Here is a 12,580-nt window from a genome sequence, read left to right as displayed (position 1 = left end):
TTAATGAGTAACAGAATGCAATAAGTAGGCAACTTTTACGTACAATTGCATTCACATAGTTTCAGACTTTCTGCTTTCTGTTTAAAGGTTGCTATAGTCCTGTATCAAGTTACTCATATTTTACACTCACATCCTATTCCACGTTTCATACAGATCTGGAAGTGGTAACAGCACAACGTATTTAGATGCTTTTAACATATTTATTTGTGCTAGATTCATGTTTACCATTCAACAATGATTTCCTTTGAGCAGATAGACATTAAATTAGTTTGGGATATCTCTTGAGTATGTATTTCTACAAGTGCTGAAGAATTGTTCTTTTCTTTTTTTTTCAATGTCTCATCTGTATTTATTGTTCCTTATAAAAAGTTGGTAATGAGCACAAGTGAGAAGTTGGTGAATGTTTATATCCCTTGATATTTACCAGAGGCAGGAAATATATTTCTATATTAATGATTCAATCTGACATACAGTTAAGGATACCAAAGAAAAACCTTCATCTTAATAGAATGGTGAGCAATAAGTGTGAGAAAGTGAGAATGTAAGAAAGGGCTGAGAAATGATAGTGGGTCTGGAGGACAGTTTTCTGCTCTGGAATTCCTGAATGCAAAAAATGCCAAAAAGCAAAAACCTTGAAGTGGACAAGGATCTATATCTAGTTCTGAAAGATGGCTATTTTTCATAGTCAATAGAATGGCAGGGAGAGCTTGCAACCGATTTGAAAGATAAGCTGTCACTTATGAAGTTTTCTATGAATGCCAATTTATCCATTTTTGTTTTGTTTCACTTGCCAAGTGGGGAGTCTGAAGGAGGAGTTGGAAGCCACAAAGAAATTCCTGAAGCTTTTAATAAAATGATACATTAGAGTGTTCTCTTGAAAAGAATCAAGATCAGCTAAAATAATCCAAAACTGGTTCAGATCTCAAGAGGATACTGCATCCTTTTTTGGCAACCAGGAACTTAGTCCTACATGACTATACAGTTTAGCGGGAATCATAAAGGATGTAATGTTAAAAATGACTCATTAAATCCATGGCATTTAACTTATGTCAGCTAATGACACGTTATAAAAGTTTATTGCATGCACTGGAACACGATCAGTGTATTTTACAATCGTGACTATAAAAAACAACAAAATGTGTAAAGAGAAATAAAGGAAAATAAACAGAGCACAAAATGCAATAATGATGTGGGTTTGGCACAAGAGATACTCAGGTAAGCAGGTAAAAAGTTCCTCAGCAGAATGAAGTGTCATTGCTTATGGTATATGTTAAAAGAGGGCTTTATTGTTTGATAACAGTTTTTAGTATAATACTGATAACAATTAGCAATAGTGTTAAAGGCTTGAAGAAGTAGAATGGCAAAGGCTTGAAGAAGTAGAATGGCAAAATTATATAGTAACTATATTTTCTCTCTCTCACACACACATATATATACAATTGTCCCAGCAAAATGACCAACTGGGAAGGGAAGAAATGTTATTTCTCCCACCCCTCAAATTCTAGAAGAATGTCAGCTAATTTTATGGCTGTTGAAGGGAGTGGAGCATTTTGAAATATGACATGATTTGGCTTTAAGCAATAATTTGTTTGATTTGGCATCATCATGGAGATGACCTGTCCCTTAACCATGGCATCACTATGTACATTCAACTTACATTTTGCTTGTGGTCTATGAGCAACACTACTGTCTTGAGGCATGTCTGCTTTTCTGTAGCGCTGCATGGGCCCAGTTCTGCCAAAAGGACATGTGAGTCATTTGTACTGCTCTGCAATTACAAAAAGAACAAATGTAATTAGTGTGGTCCATCCCTCCTGCCACAAACCTTTTCATTTTAGAAAGATGATTTGATGATCAAACAATACGTAACAGTTTCTCTTAAGGAAGTCAAATTCCATTGACCATATAACAGATCTCCACCTTAAAGGAAAGGTATTGGTCTCTTAGTAAAATATTTGAGTGCATCTGATCTCAACACTAGAAAATTACTGTTTGCCCACCCTCAATATCTGCTGTACAGAGAGAAGGAAATGAGGCAAAACTATCTGCACTATCATTCTGTCTGGACCATGGCCAGCAAAGCCAAGAACTAAGTTGGTTTTTCCAGCAAATAAGTTACCTGTCAGATGAGAAAAATGGAAAAATTATGCTTCTGAAGGCCATTTCAACAACATAAATTGATACAATTATGCAATGTATGAGGAATTTTATCATTCAGAATCCTGATAAGAACTGGTCCAATACACACTGTGTATTATGTACTGGAATTTACAACAGCTTGATTTTTTTTTTGTTTCTTTGTTTGCTTTTTTGCATTTCCTGGATATACTAGCCAAGGACTCTTCCCAAAAGTGTGATTGACAGTTCTACATGTTCTACTAATAACATGGAAAATCTTGGCCATTTTGTGTAGAAATACCTCTTTTCAGAGGAAACATGATTAGAAAGTCATATCTAAATACATACTGAAATTCCAGTGTTGCTCTAATATTTGCCAAATATTATTTACTCAGAATAGAAATTGACAATGTAGTTACCTTAGCCAGAACATAGTAGCAGTCTCCATGGAAGGTATATTTCTTCCCATCAAAAGTGGTAATGTGAGCTCCACCCTCAAGTGCACAAGTACTTGGACAGGGTAAATCTTGGCATATCCATCTGCCTGAATCACAGATGCTGGAAACACAGAGTGCAATAGGGGACAGACAATGAGCATAGGACATAGTAACTGATAAATTGTAGAAAAAGCCCTGCATCCAGGGAACAATCTGGAAATGGAAAGTTTTGTGCACCTAATAGAGTTTGAGAGTCCCTTATCCAAAGGGGACCAAAAGGATCCAAAGTCTTATGGATTTTTGTTCAGATTTTGAAATATCTGGTTAGTATATACATACATAATGAGATATTTTGGAAATGGAATCCGAGTGTACACATAAAATACACCCTAAGGTAATTACATACAGTATTTTTAATAACTTTGTGCATGAAATGAAACATGTGTACATTGAACCATCAGTATGCACAGATGCTACTATCTCAGTCATTCATGTGGACAATTACAAATTTTGGATTATTTTAAATTTTGGAATTCCAGATAAGGGGTGTTTATCCTGCAATATGACTACTTTCACGATTATTTGAGATTCAGCAAATTCTAAAGTTCCTAAGAGCTGTTTGGATAACTTGTTGTATCTAAAATTTATCTTCAAGGTTTGCCTATAGAATGAATGTGTTGTTTCTTTTTCACTTCTATATGTGCCATGCCAGAAATTTGATGATTTCTCCTCCTTTTGGTCTGAAGCGTGGTGCAGGGAAAGGTTTTAGAAAAGTTTGGTATGTTTCAGCACCAAATTGTACGGAGTCTATGAATGCATATGACTGCTCAGAGAAGACATTAAGACAACATTATGTTTGACATTTTCAACTGGTATTCTTCTAAAATCTGTCAGTTCTGAGTTAGCATGCTCTCCCTCAATTTATTATCAGAAAAAGGGTAGCGCAGCACAAAACATAGTCCCTCTTACCAGCTTTCACACTCATTGGTGATGTTTTGACCAGGGGAAAATACCGTTCCTTGATGTTTACAGTAACATTGGCTTGTGGGCACACATCCTTTCCCAGTAATGTCATCATATACAGTGCCTGCAATAAACAATAAAATAATATTTCATTCATAGGCTGCAAATGTTAGCACATGTGCAAGAAAAGAGACCCTCATAGAGCTGAATCAAATTTTTAGCTGACCTAAATAATAAGGAGAATGTTTATTACCTGAGACTAACCTATTTTCCCCCTATAATTGAAGTTTTGGGACTATTCCTTAAATAGTCTTGAGACATACATATTAAGCTTACCTTCCAATGACCAATTGCAAAATACAGCATGCTAAATTAAAGCTGTATAGGTAAATACTTGCTGTGAAAAGCAAACATCTTTTACCACTTGAGGGAGCATATCTGCTAAGGATGGGGACTAGGACAAAGTAGTGGTTTCAAATTGCAGGAAAAGATATTTCACCTAAACATTAGAAATAACTTCCTGATGATAAGAGAGGTTCAACAGTGGAATATGCTGCCTCAAAGTGTGGTGGAGTTTCCTCCTTTTAAGATTTTTAAACAGAGACAGGAGTGTTTTGATTGGGTGTTACTCCATGACAGGGGGTTGGACTGGAATGTCATTGTGCTCTCCCTCTGCTCTATGATTTTGTGATTCTATGGGTTAAGCATAATATCTAGTCTGACACTTAGCTCACTAACTAATATACCAGGAATAAATCTTAGCAAAACTACGTCTTCATGGGAAAAAATCCACCTAACTAATAAGTGAGATTTACTCAAAACTAAGTTTCATTGACTTCAATAAGGCATATGTGCTTAAAATAACCCTACAACCTCAAGGGGTAGATTAGCAATATGACCATAGCCATCCAGCTGAAAAGGGATTTGAACCAGGATTTCTCATGTTTGGGCACACAGTTATACTCACTATGCCACATTGAAATTATTACCTTCTGGGCAAAAACAGCCATCCATATAGTGTTCTTCACATAGTCTGCTGATATCCAGATGGGAACAGGTGTCCATACAGGGCGAGCCACTTTCCAGGTAGACCATGTTTCCAGGACATGATTTAGCTAAAATAACAAAAGAAGTAGGCATGACTGGGAGAAGCAGACTCTAGCTTATGGATTCATACTAATGGAGGGGGAAAGGAAAGAAATAGAATGACAGTAATGAGGAACCTGGCCTAGCATCCATCAAAACATTGTTGCCTTCAATTAAAGGAAAATTGCCATTTTGTCAATGACACGTTTAAATTAAATGTTCAATTTCTCAGTGAAACCAAGATAATTTAACAAATACTCCAAAGGGTATGTAACAGGTGAGTGCAAGAGACAGAGAGAGGTCTCCTTGTTCTGTTTTGTCACATCTTCTTTTATGCAATGAGGGTAGTATCAGAAGACTGGACAACTGTCATCATTTAAATGTGTTTTGAGGGTTTTGCTTCTTTGTTTTTCTATTTTGACTTCTCTTTGATTCTCAAAACAAAAGCAGTTATTCTAACTCTAATTCCATCAAAATTATTTAAATAGCTTTCATTGCTTCAGAACAAGAAGAGGAAGTAAAAGGAAACTTTGTCTGACACCGACTCGAAACTTGACTAAGAACCCCTCTAAACTACCTATGGTTCCAATAAACACAGCCCTGTGGCTTTTGGTTCAGAGGTTCACACCCTGCAATGGTTATTTTGAAATCTGCATCCAGTCACATCCGAAATATTCCAAAATGTTGGCCTTAGTTTCTTGCAGGTTGTAGCAAAGTTTAGTGCTACCCTCAAACGGCAAATTTATTTTCAAACATTCTTGTCTCCTACTTAAGATTTGGTTAAACTTTGTTGTACATGTGGTTTTCCTACACAATCCCAACACCTATCCATTCTACCAATTAACCACATTCCCTACCTCACACATTTCCTTGTTGTAATCATATACCATTTAACTCTGCAATTGTAAAACAAATTGGGAGGGGGATAGAAATATTGAATCCAGTAAATAGAAATGTAATAAGGGAATTGAACTCTATGGAAAACTTTTGTTGGAAATTCCCAAGAGAAAGAAATCACATGCTGCAGTAAGTTTTTGAGCTGCTCTCTTGATAGCAGAGAATTCAGATGAAAGAAGATCAAGAAATCTTTGGGGTCACATGAATTTAGGGAGAAATACATTCCTCCATTGTTAAGAATGAACTTACGACACAGTTGGGGTGTCCTCCAGTTCTGAGGCTTGCCACCAGCATGGGAACACTGACGGGAAAACTCTGAAACGGTGCTGCAGGCACAGAAGGAGTCTTCTGTTTTCTGGCAGGCACACCTGTCCTGCATGCAAGCTTGAATATACTGCTCCACATTCAGATGGGACTGGCAGTCATCAAAAGCAGAAGAAGTCAGCAGCTTCTCACACTCATCACGCTGGAATTAAAAGAAAGAAAGGCTTAACAGATCTTCTGAGACCCTCATGATACTTTTTAAAAAAACAGCGTACAAAGAAGTGTTAGCAAACATGCCTGGTTAAAATAACACAGCTAACTCATGGATTCATGCAGAGCTTGGAAAGGTTAGTATTTCAGAAACACATATCTCCAGATTTCCCAGCGAACATATCAGTGGCACGCTGTCTGGTGAATTATGGGACTTATAGTTCCCCAAAGTAGTTTTTCTAGCCTCTGCAGTCAAGACTCCGAAGTAAGCTTAAGTATTCCTAACAAAAAATTGGTGGAAATGATTTTGAGAAATAATCACATAGATAGGCTGACTTAAGGACAGGATAGGGAAATCCAATCTCAATTCGTAAAATTCCCTCTCCGTCCATTTACAAAGCTCATCCATACAAAAAGAAGGAAACTTCCATGCTCTTTATACAAGGCTATGTCCACGTAGGACAAAATTATTTGCTCTCTTGTCCTCTGACTTCTGCTTCTACAGCAAATAACAAATTCCTTTCCCTAAATAAAAAGATCACTTTGTGATCTGATGAAAAGGCTGATGAAATGTTTGGTATGACTTTTGAGACTTACATGTTGGTTACAAAGTTGTATAGGTTTTGTCTCATCGGGATCTTCACATTCTACTTTTGGGTTATTAATCTTCTGTAGATTTCCAAATGTGATTGGGTTGTATTTCAGTCCTACAAGAAAGGAGAAACAAATGAATCTTCATCATAATCAGACTAATTACAACCCTTTTTATAGTTCATACCACTGGTATCCTAGTACTCGTATCCTAGTAATTAAACAGAGTATGCAATGAGAAATATGCAAGATAACACACCAGTGAATTATAAGTGCTATATGAGATACTTTTGGAAAACAGAGGTGACCCAGAAGAATCATCTTGTATTATTTCAGTTCACTAGATTACATAACACCCTCATTTTGCTCCCACAATTATTAATAAGGATTTGAAGCACAGCATTATACTCCATGGTGCATTTGTCTTCCTGTTTTGGTATATACCTCCAAGTTGACTCTTACTTGGCCATCTTATTATAAAATTTCCTTGGCATGTTTTGTTCAGAGGATTTTTTTTTTCATTGTCATTCTCTGAAGCTGTGAGTGTGATTTCTATGATTGAGAAAGGATTGGATCCATGGTGTCCTGGCGTATTCAAACTGCTACACTTCACAGTTTCCTTCTAATTGTAGGAGTAGTATGTGCACTTCATCATTACTTGCTCCCATTACATATGCATACACATGTATGCATGCACTCACATATTTTTTCATAGTCAATTAACTATTTTTTGTTTCTGAGATGTTTTTTAGTTTGTTCAATTCTTGTTCGTCAGCTCACTAGGCTTACTAAGATACTGCAGATTCCATGTTGGGAGAAAGGTGGGATATTAAATGAATGAATGAATAAATGAAGCCTTAAAAAACTAACCCTAATCTTTTTTAACAACTTTAAAAAGATTGAGTTATTGTAGGTTTTTCGGGCTGTATGGCCATGTTCTAGAAGCATTCTCTCCTGATGTTTCACCTGCATCTGTGGCAAGCATCCCTGGAGGTTGTGAGGTTTGTTGGAAATTAGGATAATTGGGTTTATATACTGTATCTGTGGAAGGTCCAGGATGGGAGAAAGAACTCTTGTCTTTTGGAGCTAGGTGTGAATGTTTCAGTTGGCCACCTTGATTAAAGAAGATTTATTGAAGACTGAACATTTTGCTCTCAGTCATGTTTACAGAAGAATACATTAATCCGGTTTAAATGATATTGTTCACAACCTTCAGAACTAAAATGGTGTTTAGCATCTGCAACAGTTCACACTGTAAGTATTGGCCTAGTTGTAATTGTAGTATTTTCAGGCTCCATATTCTGCAGCAGGTGCTTCTCAGTATTTGACTCTCACTTACCATTCGAGATGAATTCATTGTAAATCTGCTGGCCATTATAATCCCCACAAAGACCACATGTATAATTTTGGAACTTGGTGTCAAGTTCAACCTAAATTGAAAAAATCAAAAGTGGGAAAAATATCAACAGTTGCAGAAAAGCAGAATATAATGTTGCCTTACAATTAAACTATTGAGATGTTTACCCAGTATTGGCTACTCTGGCTGGCAGTAGTGACATCTGAGAATTCTGAATTGGAGTTTGAGGAAGTGTGGGAAATAGTTTTCTCAGAAGCCACTAAGAGTGAAAAACTTTAAGAGCATTTAAACAGAGATGCCAGCAGTGCAACCTTATCCATGCAGCATATGTGCCAAGTTTGGGAAGTTTTGTTTTGGAGGTAAAACTCATAGAATCCCCTGGTAGTGAGACCACTAGCCATACTGGCAAAGCAATTCTGAGAGTTAACCTCAAAAGTAACTTTGTATAGCTCTACCTGTCCTCCACTAATGAATTATAGGCTTTCTAAATCAAGGCTAATATGACAAGCTGGAGAATTCTCTAAAAAGAGTAAAGAAGTAGTAGGCTGGAAAATCAGAAAACAAAACATCTCACAAATAACTATCAGTTCATTAAACAGATGCTGAAGTGGAGCCTTTTTTGCAATATACCACAGAGAGCATACTTTAAACTGCAACCAGTTACGATATAAGTATTAAAGTTCTCTCTCCCCATAACCATACTTTCATCTAATGGGTTGAAGAACTATAAAAAGTGTTTGAAATGTGCATGGAATTGGTCTGGACTTAGTTTCTAAGATAGTGGTGCACTAATCTGGCACCTCCCAGATACATTGAATATAACACCCATTAGCCCCAGCAAGTATGTGTGTATTCATTCAGGTCCGCAACTATAACATCTATACCTGCTTGCATTGGGTGAAGATAATAAGGCATGTTTGTTGTTGTTCATTCGTTCAGTCATCTCCGACTCTTCGTGACCTCATGGACCAGCCCACGCCAGAGCTCCTTGTCGGCCGTTACCACCCCCAGCTCCCTCAAGGTCAGTCCAGTCACTTCAAGGATGCCATCCATCCATCTTGCCCTTGGTCGGCCCCTCTTCCTTTTGCCTTCCACTTTCCCCAGCATAATTGTCTTCTCTAGGCTTTCCTGTCTCCTCATGATGTGACCAAAGTACTTCAACTTTGTCTCTAGTATCTTTCCCTCCAGTGAGCAGTCGGGCTTTATTTCCTGGAGGATGGACTGGTTGGATCTTCTCGCAGTCCAAGGCACTCTCAGCACTTTCCTCCAACACCACAGCTCAAAAGCATCGATCTTCCTTCGCTCAGCCTTCCCTAAGGTCCAGCTCTCACATCCGTAGGTGACTACAGGAAATACCATGGCTTTGACTAGGCGGATCTTTGTTGCCAGTCTGATGTCTCTACTCTTTACTAAGGCATGTAGTCAAACATAAATGAAGGACATCAGTTTTATGAATGCCATTTTCAAGTATCCAAAGGAAACAAGTCCTTCAGTTCTAGAGAAGTCAGTAAGAATGCTCACTTCCTTTTCCCTTAATTTCAACAGATGCATTCCAGAAGAATTCTTAGATACTCAATAGACAAGAGCATATGTCTCTAATGTGCTTTAGGACTATGTGTGTTGTTGTTATTTATGATGATGGTGGTAGTGATGTTGCTGAGTGCTTTCAAATCATTTCTGACTTATGGCAACCCTAAAACCATTCTATCACAGGGTGCAACTTGCCTAAGGTCACCCAATGGGCTTTCAAGGCTGAGGAGGGATTTGAACCCTGTTCTTCAGATTCATAACCCAAAGCTCAAACCACTACCCCATAGCCTTGTGATGGCTACACCAGCATATCCGTCTATTTCTTCAATTAGTCAGTGAACAAGTAAAAAACCACACACAACAGCAGTTGGTGTACTTCATGGAATTGGTCTGGACTTAGTTTCTAAGATAGTGGTGCTCTAATCTGGCACCTCCCAGATACATTGAATATAACACCCATTAGCCCCAGCAAGTATGTGTGTATTCATTCAGGTCCGCAACTATAACATCTATACCTGCTTGCATTGGGTGAAGATAATAAGGCATGTAGTCAAACATAAATGAAGGACATCAGTTTTATGAATGCCATTTTCAAGTATCCAAAGGAAACAAGTCCTTCATGATCAGTAAGGTAGTTACTTCTCTCCAAGTTTTAATGCAATCTTTAAATGTGCTGCCCAATATGCTGAATGTATTGATGAATATGGTTCAACGCATTGGAGAGTTCCTTTAAAATCCACACTAAAAAGCCAGAGTGACTTCAAAGTTCCTCTGAAATGAAAGCTATTGGCCACTACTGGCCATATATACATACCATCAAGGCTTCTTCCCTGTTCCATATCAGTGCCAGACCAGTTCTGGCATAGACTTTAGTAGATATCTCATTCTTCTCAATGAGAAGACCAGAATTGTGGTATGGAGTCTTTGCACTACAGGGGGAAAAAATGACGTATTGAACTATTGCTTTCCATGGCATCATAGTTCCAGCATGAGAAGAAGTTGGAAAAGGAGGAAATGATACATTTCTAAAATTGTGTAGATATTTATATTTTGCTTCCAGTCCTATTAATTAAAGCAAAATTAAATATGAATAGAACAAATGCAGCAGAATGCTGTTTATAGTCTTAAAGTTTTCCAGGTTTCATCAGAAGTACTCTATAGGAGAACAAACTGTGTGCAATTCCAAAACGTATTCTAGTCTACCAAATGAGATTTTTCCTCCAGTCTCCAAATTCCTAGCATTGCAGTAATTTAAAACTACAGTTGAGAATTAAGAAATGCAGTTTGGGCATTCAAATAAAACAGCAGGCAACATTCAGTGTTTTGCAGTGAATGTGAACATAGTAAACAGAAGAGTTATAAGTGTGAATGTTTTTTACTGCCTCATTCTCATGAGGGGGGCAATGCCCTCATCTCACTCACCCCCAGATAGCAACACCTCAGGTTTCCTCTCAGTTTCTGCATTATGACTGTAAAGTTTGCCTAAAACAATTAGTTGTGCTTTTCAGAGACAGCTCCCAACTCTCCTCCCCCTCTTGTTTTTTTCCACCAGAAATTGCCCACATGGAATTTTAAAGGGCTCCTAAAATGAGGATAGAGCAGTGTCCTCTGAATTCAGTTCAATAGCAACAGAACAGATTTGTATCCAAAGCATGCGGAAATAGATATGACATCAAATACTTGTGTAGCCAACATACTTTACCTGACAGAGAACATGTCTGACGTTTTTTTTAAAAAAACTCAATTAGAATAAATGGTATTCTGATACAATAATGCTAAGAAGATTGGGACTCATCAACCTCTATACTGTGATTAAAAAGTCTTTTAAAGATAGGGGTTGAGGCTATCTTTAGCACTAAGGTGTGGAAAGCAAATACAAGAAGGAACCATATAATGCAGTTCGAAGCTGCATTACATGGTTAGGGTAAATGGGGCCTGAGTCTCCATTCCTCTCCTGTAAAGTAGGAAGACATGAACAGAGGTTTTGCCAGGATGAACAAAATTAAAATTGTTAAACTAAAATGGAATGAAGATGGCTGCTCTGTATCTGCTGTTGGTAGATGAAAAAGATAAGAAATGCCAAAGTCAACAATTATGGAAGCTGCAAATTATTATTAATTTAACTATCTTGTGGATTATAAAATTATGTGTTATCTTGGGGTTTTTTTCAATATTGTCCCTTACATAAATACACCATAATAATAATGTTTTATAACAGTGATCTACAATGCAGGATAGAATAGCAATAATGTGCCAATTAGTAGTAATGTTAAGGAAATTATTATTTCAACAGCATTATTTTGTTTTCTAAGAGGGAGAGGGATTGCTATGCAGTTGTTATATTCCAGCTTTGCAATACTTGTCCACTATGCCCTGCCTCATGTACAGAGGAAGAATTGTTGGAGGCTACAATGTCATTGCTGTTGCCCATTTTTTGGTCAAAAGATATTTAGCCAACTGCACTCTTTCTATTTTTATCAGTTTTGTACTAATTTATGCAATGCTTCTGATACGAAATAAAATAAATATTCCAGCTTAATAAAAATACGAAATGAAATCATGAGGCGGAAGGTTGGCTATGCAGCTGTTAGATTTTGGTTTAATAATACTTTAGAAATCCACGTCATTAGTAGTAGGAGGCAGGATGTGCAAAACCCCACTGAGAAATAAACAGAACTCTTTGGTTTTCATGCCAATTTCCCAGGTGTTCTGCTTAAATGAGAATGCAAAAATTAATTTCAAGTTTTCTTTCACTTGGAAGCTGGTGATGACTTAGAGATATGTAAAATATCTTGCTGCTAAATCCTTTGAAGTCGCCAGGGATTCACTCAATAAATTCCACATTTGCCTTGAATTATGTGGTAACACTACCCAAGATGGTCTGAAAGTGTGAGTTGAGTTTCCATACTATACAGCTCATATTTGTTCTACTGGTAGAACTTTATAGTTCTGGGGATGCAAGAAATATCCTACTAGAAGACACCATCCATCCAGAATTCTGCTCTCACAATAGCCAGAGAGAACAGAATTCTGGATCCTGGAAGCATTACATGAAAGCAATTTAATCTTCTCACTTTCGTCCCTCCTAACTGAGATTAAGAATATATATTGCTTCTGATACTGAAGG

At 37.3% G+C, this 12,580-nt stretch overlaps 1 protein-coding gene across 1 annotated transcript in view; it reads right to left on the bottom strand.

Moving 5' to 3' along the window:
• The window catches only part of MUC2 (mucin 2, oligomeric mucus/gel-forming), a 78,592-nt gene that overhangs the window by 64,716 nt on the left and 1,296 nt on the right, over window positions 1-12,580 (bottom strand). Inside the window, exons 3-10 of the mRNA XM_067466526.1 lie at window positions 10,268-10,382; window positions 7,906-7,996; window positions 6,573-6,682; window positions 5,751-5,967; window positions 4,508-4,633; window positions 3,525-3,642; window positions 2,538-2,676; window positions 1,658-1,768 (exon numbers count right to left, since the gene is read on the bottom strand). Of these exons, the coding sequence (XP_067322627.1) occupies window positions 1,658-1,768; window positions 2,538-2,676; window positions 3,525-3,642; window positions 4,508-4,633; window positions 5,751-5,967; window positions 6,573-6,682; window positions 7,906-7,996; window positions 10,268-10,382 (1,027 nt within the window). The remainder of the gene's footprint in view (window positions 1-1,657; window positions 1,769-2,537; window positions 2,677-3,524; window positions 3,643-4,507; window positions 4,634-5,750; window positions 5,968-6,572; window positions 6,683-7,905; window positions 7,997-10,267; window positions 10,383-12,580) is intronic.

The sequence above is a fragment of the Anolis sagrei genome, chromosome 1 (genome assembly GCF_037176765.1).
Source record: "Anolis sagrei isolate rAnoSag1 chromosome 1, rAnoSag1.mat, whole genome shotgun sequence".
Lineage (NCBI taxonomy): Eukaryota > Metazoa > Chordata > Lepidosauria > Squamata > Dactyloidae > Anolis > Anolis sagrei.
The sequence above is the reverse complement of the archived record's forward strand: the minus strand, read 5'-3'. Positions and strand labels throughout refer to the sequence as shown.